Source organism: Neopsephotus bourkii, unplaced genomic scaffold (assembly GCF_033783945.1).
Source record: "Neopsephotus bourkii isolate Nb327-2 ecotype Australia unplaced genomic scaffold, CSIRO-AGI_Nbou_v1 NB_739, whole genome shotgun sequence".
Classification (NCBI taxonomy): domain Eukaryota; kingdom Metazoa; phylum Chordata; class Aves; order Psittaciformes; family Psittacidae; genus Neopsephotus; species Neopsephotus bourkii.
This window is the reverse complement of record NW_026901237.1, coordinates 2637148-2650681: the sequence shown is the minus strand read 5'-3', so window position 1 is coordinate 2650681 and position 13534 is coordinate 2637148. Positions and strand designations below refer to the sequence as shown.

The 13534-nt window shown below is 45.3% G+C and overlaps 1 protein-coding gene across 3 annotated transcripts in view; it reads right to left on the bottom strand.

Annotated features, from left to right (window-relative positions):
• Window positions 1-13534, bottom strand: part of INPP5D (inositol polyphosphate-5-phosphatase D) — a 53050-nt gene that overhangs the window by 25097 nt on the left and 14419 nt on the right. For all 3 annotated transcript variants that reach the window (XM_061354538.1, XM_061354539.1, XM_061354540.1), the window contains exons 3-4: window positions 2480-2630; window positions 176-347 (exon numbers count right to left, since the gene is read on the bottom strand). In XM_061354538.1, coding sequence (XP_061210522.1) covers window positions 176-347; window positions 2480-2630 — 323 coding nt within the window. The remainder of the gene's footprint in view (window positions 1-175; window positions 348-2479; window positions 2631-13534) is intronic.

Below are 13534 nucleotides of genomic sequence, written 5' to 3'. Positions count from 1 at the left end.
TTTTTTCTAGATGACTGTCAAGAATAGCCAATGCACTGTAGATCTTTCTCTGTTCTTCATTTGTTAATATGAGTAAGTAGTTTCACTAAATCAAATAGGTCCAGAGAGGCCCAGAAAGCGCAGAGCTGGGCTGAAGGCTGATTCTGCAGCCCTGTGACTTGCCATCCATCCTCACCTGCTTGTGTCCTGTTGCTGCAGCCGCTGGAGTAGTGTCTCGGAAAGGGACAGTTTGTTAACATCTGCCACCTTGGAGTTCTCGGGGAGAGAAGGTACCTCCTTCACCTCGCTGCTTGGCAATGTCATGAGGATGTTGCGCAGGGGAAGGATAGGAGGCGTGGGTACCAGGTCTGGCAAGGAGGAAGGGAAAGGCACAGTCACTCCCAGCATGGCAATTTGATCCACTCACCCATAGGCAGGGCAGAGTCTGTACCACAGTGGCAGTCACTGCAGGGACCATCCATTCTGAACTGTCTCTGATTTCAGAGCTGGAAAGTTCAGGGCTTGATAGTGGCCCAGCCCTGTTCTTGGGGATGTCAGTGGTGTGAGACCGGTGGGATGAGCTGCCAGGCTTCATGTACAAGCAGTGTGCACACCTCTGCCTGGCAGGGTAACCTCATCCGAGTCAGTTTGACTCTCCCATTTGCACAGGCACTATGAAGGTTAATTAGTTTGAATATAATGCTTTGAATATAATGCTTAGAGAACACAGATGTACCTCATCCATATCATTACCAGACCTGCCACTGGGGCAGAATGGGGTGGAGGGGCATGATTGAAAGAATACCAGAAGCTGGTAATGGAAAGAAATGAACAGCTAAAGTAAACAAACACAGATGGAGAATATAGAATCCATAATCCAATACAGAGGGGCTGAGCATCCTGCCTTATCTTTAGGGCATCAAGTTGAAAGCACAAATGGTTTTCCTGCTCCATAATGCTCAGCATACTCTCCTCTCCTGGGAGAGGAGTCGGCTCATCTCCATTTATCCTAGCCATGGTTCATGGTTGTCTTTCTTTTCATAGGAATTGCTCCAACACTTTGTTACACATGTCGTATGTAGCTGGTTGAGTTGTGAGGTTTTGTTTGGCTATTTCCTAATGGTGACATTTTCATTACAAAGAGACACTTAAAACTGATTCATTGCTCCTGGGCAGAAGCTGTGATTCACAGAGCCACTGCAGCACTGAGCAATGGCACAGCTGGGTTGTGCATCTGCAGGGTGCTCATCTTCCACCTCTGCAATTCTATGTGTAAGGTGGCCAGACACCTATTGGCCTTACGTGTCTCCAGCACGATGGCAACAAGGTGCCTTAATAAAATTAAATCCTGGACATGAACAGCTCAGCCCCAGTGCTCGTATTTCTTCATCTAAAGGCTCTCAGTCTTGGCTAGAACGCCATTTCCTGTTGCTCGCCTCTCTGTGTATTATTTTTGCTGTAGTTCCCTCCTCCACCATGAAAGCTGGAGACTCAGTGCAGCTGGCCAAGAACTGGGAACATCTTTCCTGAGCAGCTTTGCAAAATCTTGTTCTGTTTCTTCATGAGAATTGCACACCAAAATCTTGCAGCTCCTATTAGACATCCATTGGATTGTATTAATGTACACAGGCACATCAATCTGCTTTAGTGCACAGGCCTATCTGCCTGTCACAGGCAGACTATGAGGAACTATGGGTCATAGTCACAGGGACTATGTCCCTCAGGCAAGTTTTATTGTAACGCTCATAATTTCTGGACAGACGTCAGAAAGGACAGGAAGGATGGCTCTGTGGGTATGACCTTCCTCTGGGATTAAGGAGAACAATGACAGATCTAAAAGATGATCCAGGAAAAATCCAAGGAACGATCCAAGACCAGCGAGTGTCAGGAACCCACAGTGACATTTCGTATAAAATAGTTGGGATAATGCCAATCACACCTCGTCATCATGCATCTTCCTTTATACATAGAGTTAGGCTGTCTGCCACTGCAGATCTGCACCCTCTGGTTAGGCTGTTAGAAATGTCCTCTGGATCAGAGCAGATAAGGGGGCCTGAGTTCCAGATAAATCAAGACCTGCAGCAGCTGCAGAGAGATGTGCTTCTAGTCTCTAGGGGAGCATCTCTGCTGCTGGACAGTGGCCCTAGAGATGCAGTGCAGGGAGAAGGGTATAGAGACATGTGAGATGGCTGGATATAAACCATCTTGAGTCCAAATGAAGGACCACAGATTACTCAGCCCTGCATGTGATACAATACACTGCAAAGAGTCCCAATGTATTCCCTCAGGTGAGCTAAACAGATGCTCCAGATGCAGTACAACCCCAGAGCCATGAGGACTTGCTGCCTCAAGGTCTTGCCAGCTCAGGCCTCTCTACACCCTGCTCCATTTTATTGCATGACATGCTGTAACCCCCCTGCCTGCACTGTGTATATCCAGTCCAGAGGAAGTATCAACGGTCAGTATCAAGTATCACCAAGTCACATCATGAGTTTCTTACCAGCATCCTCCTCTGGTTCATCTGCAGCCTCCTCTGCTTCTCTTAGCACTGGATATTTGAGGTGCCATACCAGACCCATGTTCTCCTTCTTGTAAAACTCTATCAGTTCCACCAAGTTCTCAAAATACTTCACAGGAACACCCTCTGATGCCTGAAACAAAACACAGATGCTATCATGGTATGGGACTTCCTACTGCAGAAACAACGTTCCTCACAGAAGGAAAAACAAAGTCATAAAGAAAACACCACTACTGCTGTAGTCAGCCAGCCGAGCTCTCAGTGCCCATCTGACCACAGGCTCTGTGCAGAAGGACTCCTGCAGTACAAACAGAAACAGATAGACACACACCTATCCCAGTCAGAGTCAGCAAAAATGGCAACTTCAAAGATTCACTGAAGCCAAATGGAAGAGCTCTCTCATTTGATTCAGTGTGCTTGGCTTCAAAGCAAAGGAAGACTTTAACAACAAAGTCTTTTTTTTCATTCCCTCTTTTAATGAGCACAACCCCCCGGTCTGTATTACATTTTGTACTATCCAGGAAGAATTTTTCTGTGAAATTGCAAGATAAACATGTCTAAAGCTGGGTATCAGCATCCCTTCCAGGATTCAAAGGCTCAGAACTAGGTTCAAGTGAAACAAGCTAGCAGGTACTGTCACTGAGAAAGCTGAGGTTCCAGACACAGCCAGGGCTGTGAATGCACCACGCATGACACTGAGCTTTCCAGCTGAATTTTAACTGTGACTAAACCCATTTCTGACACAGCCCTGGCCACTAATCTCGGGAAATGGATACTTACAGAGGGCAAACACAGGGATATGACATAGAGGTCTTCAGAGGTAAAGCTTTAGAGCAGCTCTATCTACGCATTGGTACAAATGGTGAATCTGCTGGATTCACCAGGCAGGAAGAGCTGCCATCCATGCAGCCCTTGTCCACTGCTTCAACCAAGGGCCCTGCCAAAGACTGATAAATGATTTGTCATGGCTCAGCACAGACCTCCTGACCAAAAGAAAGAGCTCTGCATTACCACCAGAACTCCACTTAAGTACCATACAAATCCACAGCAACATGTAACCAAAGCTCTGGCTGCTCTTCCCAGGGCATGCTCTCCCCAGTGGGGTGCTGTTTTTGTGAATGCAAGGTTTTCCCAGAGAAACCAACCCAAGAAAGCCCTGTCTACACATGCAGCAAAACAAAGGACCCAAGGCAGAACAGTGCAGAGTAGATGCTTTCCAGCCCCACAGAACTGTTCTTGACTTAAAAGTTTAACACTGGGAGCTGTTCGCAACCCGGGATACAGCAGCAGTGGGCAATCAAAAGGAAGACATGATGATCCTAATGGCAGGCTTGACTTGCACTCTTTTACATGCATAAAGCTATAGATTTTGCACAGGAAACACTGTTAGCTAATAACTAATTAAAGCTTTGCCTCCAATTTGAAGTAACTTGTTATACAGCCACACTTCAGACATTCTGCCTGACTAACAGGCAGGGTATTTTAATTTCTTTTTGGATTGCAATTTTTGGCTGTAAAAATTAACATACACAAAGTTTTAACACAAGTTTGAACAAGCTTATTTATACGCAATTTGTGTTTGTCCAGTCTCTATTGTCTGTGAACAGTTTGTGTTTAAAAGGCAAATGTAGCAAAACCAAGAGCATTACTCATGGTGAGCAAAACACAGACAAGTATCTTCAGTGAGTCCTAGCAACAACATTTCCTTTTAATTCTTCCTAAAGAACAAAATCTCCAGCCAGAAATTAGAACAGTGCTGTCAATACTGAACTGCATTTGAAACCTTCAGTGCCATCAGGCCTGGCATCAGAAATACCTTTCATTTTTAACTACACTTACATGTCTTGAAAGGCACATTTTTGTTACAAACAGAGCTCTTCCTGTACAGGCTCCTTTTCTGTCTCCTGGGTGTTCCTGCGTTCATCAAGATCTATTATTCTTGTACACTGGAAAATGTCGCATTCAGCATGAAGGCAATGCTTGGGCAAACACCTGTTTTGTGAGGCCAGAGGTGGTGAAACAAACTGCTGCTTAAAACCTCACATTACCATAACAGCATAGGCCAGATCCTGCTTGGCGAGAGCAGCACAGCCTCAGCAAAATCAGAATGACTTATGGTTTACATCAACTAGTGCAAATAGTATCTTGGTTCTCCCAAGCTCTTCCGCTTCTTGATGCCTACTCTGAAGCCTGAGAATCAGGGAAAACCATCAAGGAAATTGAATTCAGCTCTAATCCATCCTATGAAAGGATCCTGCAATCATGGTGCTGCACTGGGATGGACGTGGAATAGCTCAGCTCTGTGTCTCTGCTCATATTTCCTGCAGTACTTTCTCTGCTCCAAAATCCCAATTTTTGCGATTATTTTGCAGCTGTGACCAGCAGTCCCTCCTGGCAGCTCAGGGTGCTCTGTTAGCAGCACTGACTGCAGGATGGCAGCACACTCAGCCTTTGTGCCCAGTGTTACTACACTTCATCCTCTGGATTTAACCTGCCTGGGTTGCCTTCTGCCCATCACCTACAGCACCCATAGATGGACTGACATGGGAGACAATGCCTTTGATGGATTGCTTTGCCCTAAGCTATCCCAAAGGGCACCTGGAAAAAGGCATCAGCTCCAACAGAGCACATGCTCCGACCTGAAAACACATCAAAGGTAAACAGGATGGTCAGGGTTTGCCAGCTGCATATTTGTAGGAGAAAAACTTTGCCATCAGTGCTCTCCCACCTCTTCAATTACTGCAGTCTACCCTGGCTCCTCCTCTTTCCAAAGCTGTCTTCACACTCCTACTTCACTTTCCAAAGACCACAGTGTCTTCCCGCTCTCCCATATCTCCCTGACGGATGACTGTCCCTGAAGCTCCTCCATCCCACCCCTGCACAACATCGCTCCCACCCTCAGTGCCCAAACACTGTCTTCCCAGCCTTGTTTTTCCTCTCAGCTCCTGCTCTCCCAGGGCACCTGCAAGAAGATGGATTGTCCTGCACAGCTCTTTCAAGGTCAAATGAAGCCTTGATGTAAGTGGGAGGAAAGGCTGAATTAGCACTTTTTGCTGCCAAGGATAGTTCAGTCTCTAAAACCGAGCTGGTCTCTGTGGTAACCAGAAGAAGGAGCATTTTGTAACAGGCCTCCTTCCTCTAACTCATTGCACCACGTTTCAAGAGTTGACCAAAGTCTGTGGTCCCACTCAGATTCCCCCGAGTGGCCATAAGCCCAACTCGCCTGCAGGGTAGCTGGATGCATGCACAGAACAGCCCCACTGTTATGCATCCTTTCTACCTTGGTACTTTCCCACCATCTCCAGCCACCTTCCTTGAATGCCACCATCTACTCTCTCAGCTGGTATTTGTGGCCATGAGGAGGAGCTGGGCTTTGCATTCACTCAGATCCAGCCACTCATTCCCAAAGAGAGGCAGTCTGCATTCCTCCAGTAACCCACCTTCCCCAAGTCCAGTCAGGACAGAAAGGACTAACTCCTCATAGCACACAGTAAAAATAAAACAAGGCACTTTCATATATTTGGAGACAAAATTCAGCAGGGAGCTGACACGTGTCCCAGGCAGCTGCACAGAAACAGCAGGAGCTGCTATAAGGAAACAGGGAACCATCTGCGGGCAAGCTCAGAGGGAAGTATGGGGACCCTCAAACCTGCTCACCACCCATGCACACTGGGGAAGCTCGAGGGCCCTGCCCTGCACCACGAAAGCCACAGCAAGCACCGCCTTGCTACACATTAGCTTTGCCATCACCAGGGCCTGAGAGCAAAGTTCACTGCATTATTCTCACTCACTTTCTTTTGTATTATTATTGTTGTTATTTGCAAGGCCCTCAAGAGGAAGCATGTGGGAAGGGCTGTGCCCCTCCAGCACATAGCAGTGCCCAACAACACTCTCTGCCTGTTGGCCTGCACTATGAAATGAGCTCCTATTGGTTCAAGGCACCCCCAAAATTTCCCCACTTGCCCAACAGAGCAGGGCACGCTGCTTTGCTCTGCCTCCCTCTGCACAGAGGCACAGCAAATACTGTATGTTGTTGGAACTGGGAGAGAGAACAGTAAAGGCAAGACCTTGCCACAGCACTTGCTTCTCCGCCTGGGGAAAGGATGAGAACAAAGCCTGCAGACATTAGTCATGTTGTTTGACACAGCTGCAAGGTGCTCAGATACTACTAGTGATGAGTGCCGTGTAAGCCCCCCAGGATCAAACAGCCTCTAACTTTGCTATCAGCCACAGCACAATGTAACTATCCCCCAAGCCATGTGTTTCCAACCTAGCACTGCTTGTGCTCATTAAATGATGGCTGTGTAGCATCATTTGACACAGAAAACCTGATTCAGTAATGCCGCAGCTAGCACTCATGTCTAGATGACCTACCTGAAGGCTGGTCAAACAATTTGCACTGCCAGCAAGCAAGGAAAGCAGCATGTAGCTGAGACATATGCTTTCTTCACACTTGAACTTGCGCCAAAGATTTATAGGTTAGGAAGGAAAAGCAGTGATGGATAGTTGCATACTGGCACTGACTTGCTCCACATCGGGTTGCAGAGTGCATTAGTGAAAACTAGACGGATGGTGCTCTCTTATTAGATGTCCTCAAGACAACCACGCTGGATGACAGGAGTGAGGCAAAATGGAGCCTAAACTTTATGCCAACTTGCTCAGGCTTTTGAGGGACCAGACACGGAACATGGCACTGCAAACAAAACCAAGTGGAGCAAGCTGGAGCCACCCGAGCAGAGCGCAACAATGAACTCCACTTCCCGCCCCCTTCCCGCTGTCATTTAGTAACTATTTCCTCGGGGTTATCAGAGGATAGATCTCATTTTAATTGCCAAGTAAATTGTTTCAAGTCATTATAAATGTGGATGGCAAGTGTCATCTCCATGGCAACACACATATCCCCCAGACCCATGCTCACACTGCTCCCAGGACACTGGCACAGGACGTAGGGCAGGCTCTCCTTCCATGGCACCAATGCTGGTACCTCAGTTTTGCACTGCTCACAGCCATGACATATGGGAAGGAAACACCTAGTGAACATACGCAACACAGGGAACAGCCTGTAAAACAGCAGAGTTGCACAAAGGAATATGGATAATAATGAATCAGAGGCTGTGTAGCAATTTTATAGTGGGAAACTGCATTAGAAAAAGCCTGCCTTTCTAAGATCCATTAGTAGGAGTGTCATATGAGATGCTGGAAGAAACTCTTCTGCTGTACCTGGTACCATAACGTGTTAGATGGAGTGTTGTGTCCAGCCTAGGGCACCACTTTTACGGAACATGTAGAAATACCATAGAAAGTCCCAGTGAAAAACTATGGGCATGGCTGAAGAGCTGGAAAATGGGATTTACAAGGAAAGCTCCGAAGCCAGGGACTGGTTCAATGTGGAGACTTGTAAAACTAGTACAGTCTTACAAGTTTTACATTCTCTTATGAAGATGATGGCAACCAGCAGTGTGGGAAGTCCCTCAAGGACAGCAGATGTGGCTGGCTTACTTTGCAGTAGAGGAGGCTTACATTAGATCTCGAGGAACCTTGCCAGGCAGAGACAGCAAAGTCAGGCTACATAGGGGGAGTGTGTGCCCATGTCTCTAGAAGCATCTCAGTGCTGAGTACCCTACCCAGGCATGTCTCCCAGCTAGCTGATCCAGCTTCAGCCTGAAAACAGGACAAACACTGGGATCAGAGACCTCACAAAGCCTCACTGCTGCCCCTAAGGAAGCCCTTGGCAAATCTGCGTGCTGCCTCTTTGTCCAGATCCTGCTGTATCCTTGAAGGAGACTGCTAAAAATGAACATGAACATGGTTGTCATGACCAGCCCAGCCATTTCAACTACATCACAAACCCCGCACTCTCAGATCTTCTGACTCCAGCCCTTCTGGCTGGAGACCTCCTTTCCCATAGGATGTCCTGGTGTCTCCTGGCCTCCAGAAACTGCCCTGAATTCTGCAGGTCCTTCAAGTTACCAATTTCCCTTCCATCTTCTGTACACTCACTGTAAAATGGTTTAACACAATTAGCTACAACTCAATCCTGCCTTCATGATGAAAAGTACAACTAAAGCCTTTAATCACTAGACTTTTATCAAATCTTGCAATGCCCTTTTCAAACTCACCCATCTAAACTTTTCAACAGGTTTTTGTATGGCTGAGATGATACAATTTTCCTTTACATCTGGTGTAAAAAGGCCAACAGGACACAACCTAAGTCTCCTCTACTTCATTATCTCCAGGCAATGCCCATTGGCCAAGAGAAAACCTTGACCAAGGTACTCCAAATATGGGTTTGCTGGGAAGCAGCTCTGACCATACCTTTAAGAGAAGCTGCAGTTGGAGTATAAAGACATGAAAGGAGACTGAAAAGATGTAAAGCCTACACTAGGCCAGGCAAGGAAGTGGTTAACTTGGGGTTCATTACAACAATTGTATAAATAGATGGCACAGGAAGTCTGGGGCCCTCAGAAGGAAGAGGAAGTGTTTTCCCTTCCTGAGCCAAGGCGCAAGGAGGAACTAGGAAACTGGTCATCTGGTTGTATTGCTTAAGGCGAATCTGCTCTAACCAGAGTGCTTTTAAACAGGTATTCAAACGCATATATAGGCATTTCAGTGCCAGTCAGTGAGTTTTCAAAGTTATGAAAATCTCGGAATACCCATCAGCTTAGATGGCGCTGAAAATCAGGTCATTCGGCTTTGCTGTGAAAGCCTGACAGGAACTTTTTTCCTTTTAGATTTGAAAAGAAATTTCTTAGGCTTCCCAGTTTGGAAAAAAGTTGTCTCCCAGACTGTCTTCTAGCTAGGAAGTTTAGTGTCATTTTTAAATCTACTTTTGGCTCTCACGTAGGCAAGCTCTTATATTTCACTGAAGAGCTGAATGTAAGAGCTAAGAATCATAGAACACCAGGTTAGAAGAGACCTCAAGTATCATCTGCTCCAACCTTTCTAGGCAAGCATGACCTAGACTAGGTGTCCTGGTAAATTACTTTCTCCAAGTATTTTAAAGCAACCTGGTTATGTTTCAGCTTTATCAGAAAACATTCCTTATTTTTAGATCAAATCTTGTGCTAAGAAATTTCAGGAGCATTTCACAGGAATGGGATCATAGACAGGAATCACAGCTGGGAGAATCAGCCATTTCCCAAAATACAAGCCACCCAGGAACATACTCTATTTTGAATGCCACACCCAGGGCTGGGTAGAAATAGGGCTGACTATGAGTACGAATGGAGAGGAGTAAGTGTGTGGCTGAGGAAAAAGGGAATCCTGTGACATGGAGGGAAAGGAATGGACTTTAGTAAGTGGTTGGAGGTAAAGGAAGTAAAGGAACGGGCTGCAGTAACTGGTTGGAACCTGCAAGCTGGCAGGGCAATGTGGATGCTGGGTAAAGCTCAGCAAGAGGGTCTCTGACAGGGGAACTGGGCTTGAGAGAAAAGACAAGGGGAGGAATCCAGAGAACCTGGGTGACCGGAGCAGCACCTCCTCACCTTGAAAAAATCATGTGGATTTTCAGGAGAATGGCACAGGGTAAATGCAGATGTAAATTATATGATTCGGATAATGCTGAACAGAATGGAATGTGAGTAGTCCCTGTCTCCTCTGAGAGATGATGAAGGCATTCGTGTCTCATTCTGCAAATGGTTTGGTCCTGATGCTTAAGTTTGTTTATTCATATCACTTCTGCGACAGAGACCTTTTACCTTTAAGACTTTGGGTGAAAATCATGGAAATCAGAGAGTGCAGGAAAAGAGGGCTTCAGAAATTCTGAGAGAGATTATTCATGAAAGGAAACAGCAATTGTAGCTTAACAACAACTAAGTATGCATTACATTTAGCTTCTTGCCTCCACTGCTAACTGGGCAGCAGGGCACATCATGACTTCACTTCCAAATTGTCTGGTACAATGCAAATCCAGATTAAAATCTGAACTCCCTCCTGATCCAATTTTGGCCAAAATGGCCATCTCACTTTTTCCTATCCCCAGTGTCATAGAAAAGACTTGGGAAGTACAATGCGTTTTGCTCATGCTCAGTTTCAAATGTTTAACGCATTCTATGTGTGGAATTTGAGCCGGGTTTGAGTTAACCTTAAAAAGATCCTGACTGACCTATCTTCCACTTCTGATCTCTTCTAGCCCCGCAGAAGTTTTCCTCTAAGTGATCCTACACAGGTTTCATTCTGGCAGCCTGAAGATTGGCTGTGTTCACAGGTAGGAATTGCTCCCATGGCAGAACTGGGACACTTGCAAATTAAGAGTCTGTTGAAGAGAAGGAATCTTGAAAGAAGTTCTCAGCAGAGTATAGCTGGCTGCCAAATTATCATCTCAAGTTCCTTCTGCAAATTCTACATGCTAAAGAAAAACATAGCAGAAGTTCTGAAAGGTAAAGGACCTATGGAAGTCTTTTGAACCAGCATTCTCCCACACAAGATAGACACAGGTCATAAAAATAGCGTACTCAGATCCTACTTAAGGACCCCGTTCCACTCTGCTCTGGCACTCCACAATTCACATTAGTTGCCAAATACCTAACAAACACAGTTAGATAGAAGACAGTAAGAACACTGAGCAATTATAGAAAGCACCACAACAGCTACTTGAGGTTCTTTGCACTAAATAAACCATTCAAACTCTTGCCATCAAAAAACCACTTCAGCAACACAGCATATAATGATCCAACTTTTAGCACCAAGAGAAACCTCCTGAGCAAGGAACCCTGTCAGCATTTCTCCGTGTTAGAATAAAAAAGATTTGTATCAACAACAAGCAAACAAGAGTACAGCTCCATGATAGAACATTAGGGACTGGTATTAAATTTAGCTACAGGGTGCAAGTCAGATGAGCTGGTGATGAATGAGCAAGGACTGCAGATCTATGGGATTCTGATGCAACTTTTTCTTGGCACTTCTAGTGTGTGGGTGGAATTTAAGGAAAAGTTTTGGAGTACGCTACTTCTAACAACATTTGGGATTTAATCACAAGATTTGTGCCTTTTGGTTTTCCACTGAAAAGCTTCAGCGCTTGAAGTCAAATTAAAGTTTCCATTTTAATTTCTTCATAAAGGATCTATCTCCAGAAAATATCAAGACAAGCTTAAAAACACAGGTCCCCAAGACCTAGCAAGGCATCAGATGTAACAGTCATAATTTCTGAAGGTAGTTTATAGAGGTCATTGTTCTGATTCTGTCATTGCTCACTGCTGACGGCAGCCAAGGTGGGGAAATTATTGCAGGTCACTGATACCTGCTTCCCAGTGGAAATTCCCAAGCACCCCTCAGCTTTTCCCTGTATTGAAGGCAACAAATGTATCCCCAGGAAACTGAGTGTGGGGTTTAAAGTCCTGCGAGAAAGGTGAGGGCTGTCTACACTGGCTCTGGCTGCACAGGGGGGCAGGACCCCTCAGCTCACGTCACTCCTACACTGCATTCCTGGGGGTTTCCTCTAACCTGTGCAGGCAGACAGTGGAGGATCCACGATCAGCTCTCTGCTTTCCCTGTTGTCTCCTGTGTTGAATGAATCCCAGTTTCAGCAGACACCAAGCACTAAACGTGCAGGAATTACATAACATATCCAGTGGAAAGAAAGAAAATGCAGGATTGAAGAAGTTACAATTATTGAAGATACACCGCTGAAGCAAAGCCATGCAGGCAGAAGCTGCATGTAAAACAGGTGCACTCACCACGTTATACTGCATAACTTTCTGGGATTGCATAACTAAAAACAATTAACACAGATAAGGATAAGCACTTAGTGTTACAATTTCCGGTCTTCAGTCTGCAAAATTTCTCAGGCTTTAACCTACAGCAGCTGTTTTCTGTTTTCCTGACACTAAGGGTGATTGCTTGTCCTTTCTTTCAAGGGACTGTCCCTTACTTTGTTCGTTTACTGCATGAGTTAAGACAAACCCTTACTCAATTAGAACGAAGCACTGAGCCATGCCTGCCAGTTGAACAGAGAATCCAGCCTGCAGAAGCACCACTGTTTAACAAAGGTTACACCAAACAAAAAACAGTCCTCAAACCCTCTCCTTTTATGTTCTCGCCTGAACTGCACCTCTGGGATAAAAACAGCAGATGTGGCGTTGCACATTTTGTGTTAGACTTTGCCCCCTAGAAATGGACCCAACCCAAGTTTTCTGATTTTGCATGTGGCATACAATGAAGATAAACTTTTGGAAAGGCTACCTAGTGCCTCTGTGAACAACCAGTGCTTGCTGCATGTAGGTTCTGCTGTGTTCAATCCCAAAGAATACTTACATACTAAGACTTAAACAACACAGGTCCCTACACCCCTCTCAAGTTACGGAGAATGAGTCTAATACAGACCTATATGGAAATTTTAATTCAGGTTTAACGGCTCATAGAGAGCTTCGCTTTACTTTGCCCATGGGGATTGCTGAACCCAGCTGTGCTGCATGTTATGTTTTAAAATACTGGAGCAGAAAAGCTTTAGAGATGTGGGGTGTAACAGAAGGGAACTAAGTTATCATTTGAGAGGTGAAGCAAGATGAAAAACTCGTGTCAGAAGTTAACTGAAGACAAAAGAAGTCAGACAGCAGGACAAAGACCTGGGAACAACTGAAAGCTGTGTTGTGACTTCATTCTCTCAGAGGGACTCTGAAATGGCTGAATTGGAGCTATCTCTGCTAAAGGTTGTTTCATTTCCCTAAACCATTTTGTCATTTGAAATCAGGTCCTGCATGCTTTGCATTTCTGCAGCAATTTGAGAAGTAAAAGAGTCTAAATTTCTGTTAAAACTTCATGAAACAGCTTCAACCACCAAAAGGTAAATTTGAAAAGTATTGGTGGAGCAGACTTCATTTACCTACATGTAACCAGGACAATACTTTCAATTGAACATGTTGTTATTTAAAGGTGATTGTATCTTTCTATTCTGTATTTATATCAGCAATAAGCTGAGTGCATGAAGAGTCTAGTGGTCCCACTGCCCAAGGGTGCACAGCAGTCAAGTGAACTGGAGCCTAAGTATTACTTGTGAGCTGCTGAATGAGTTGCATCTCTGTACGGGGAACACAGCCTGCA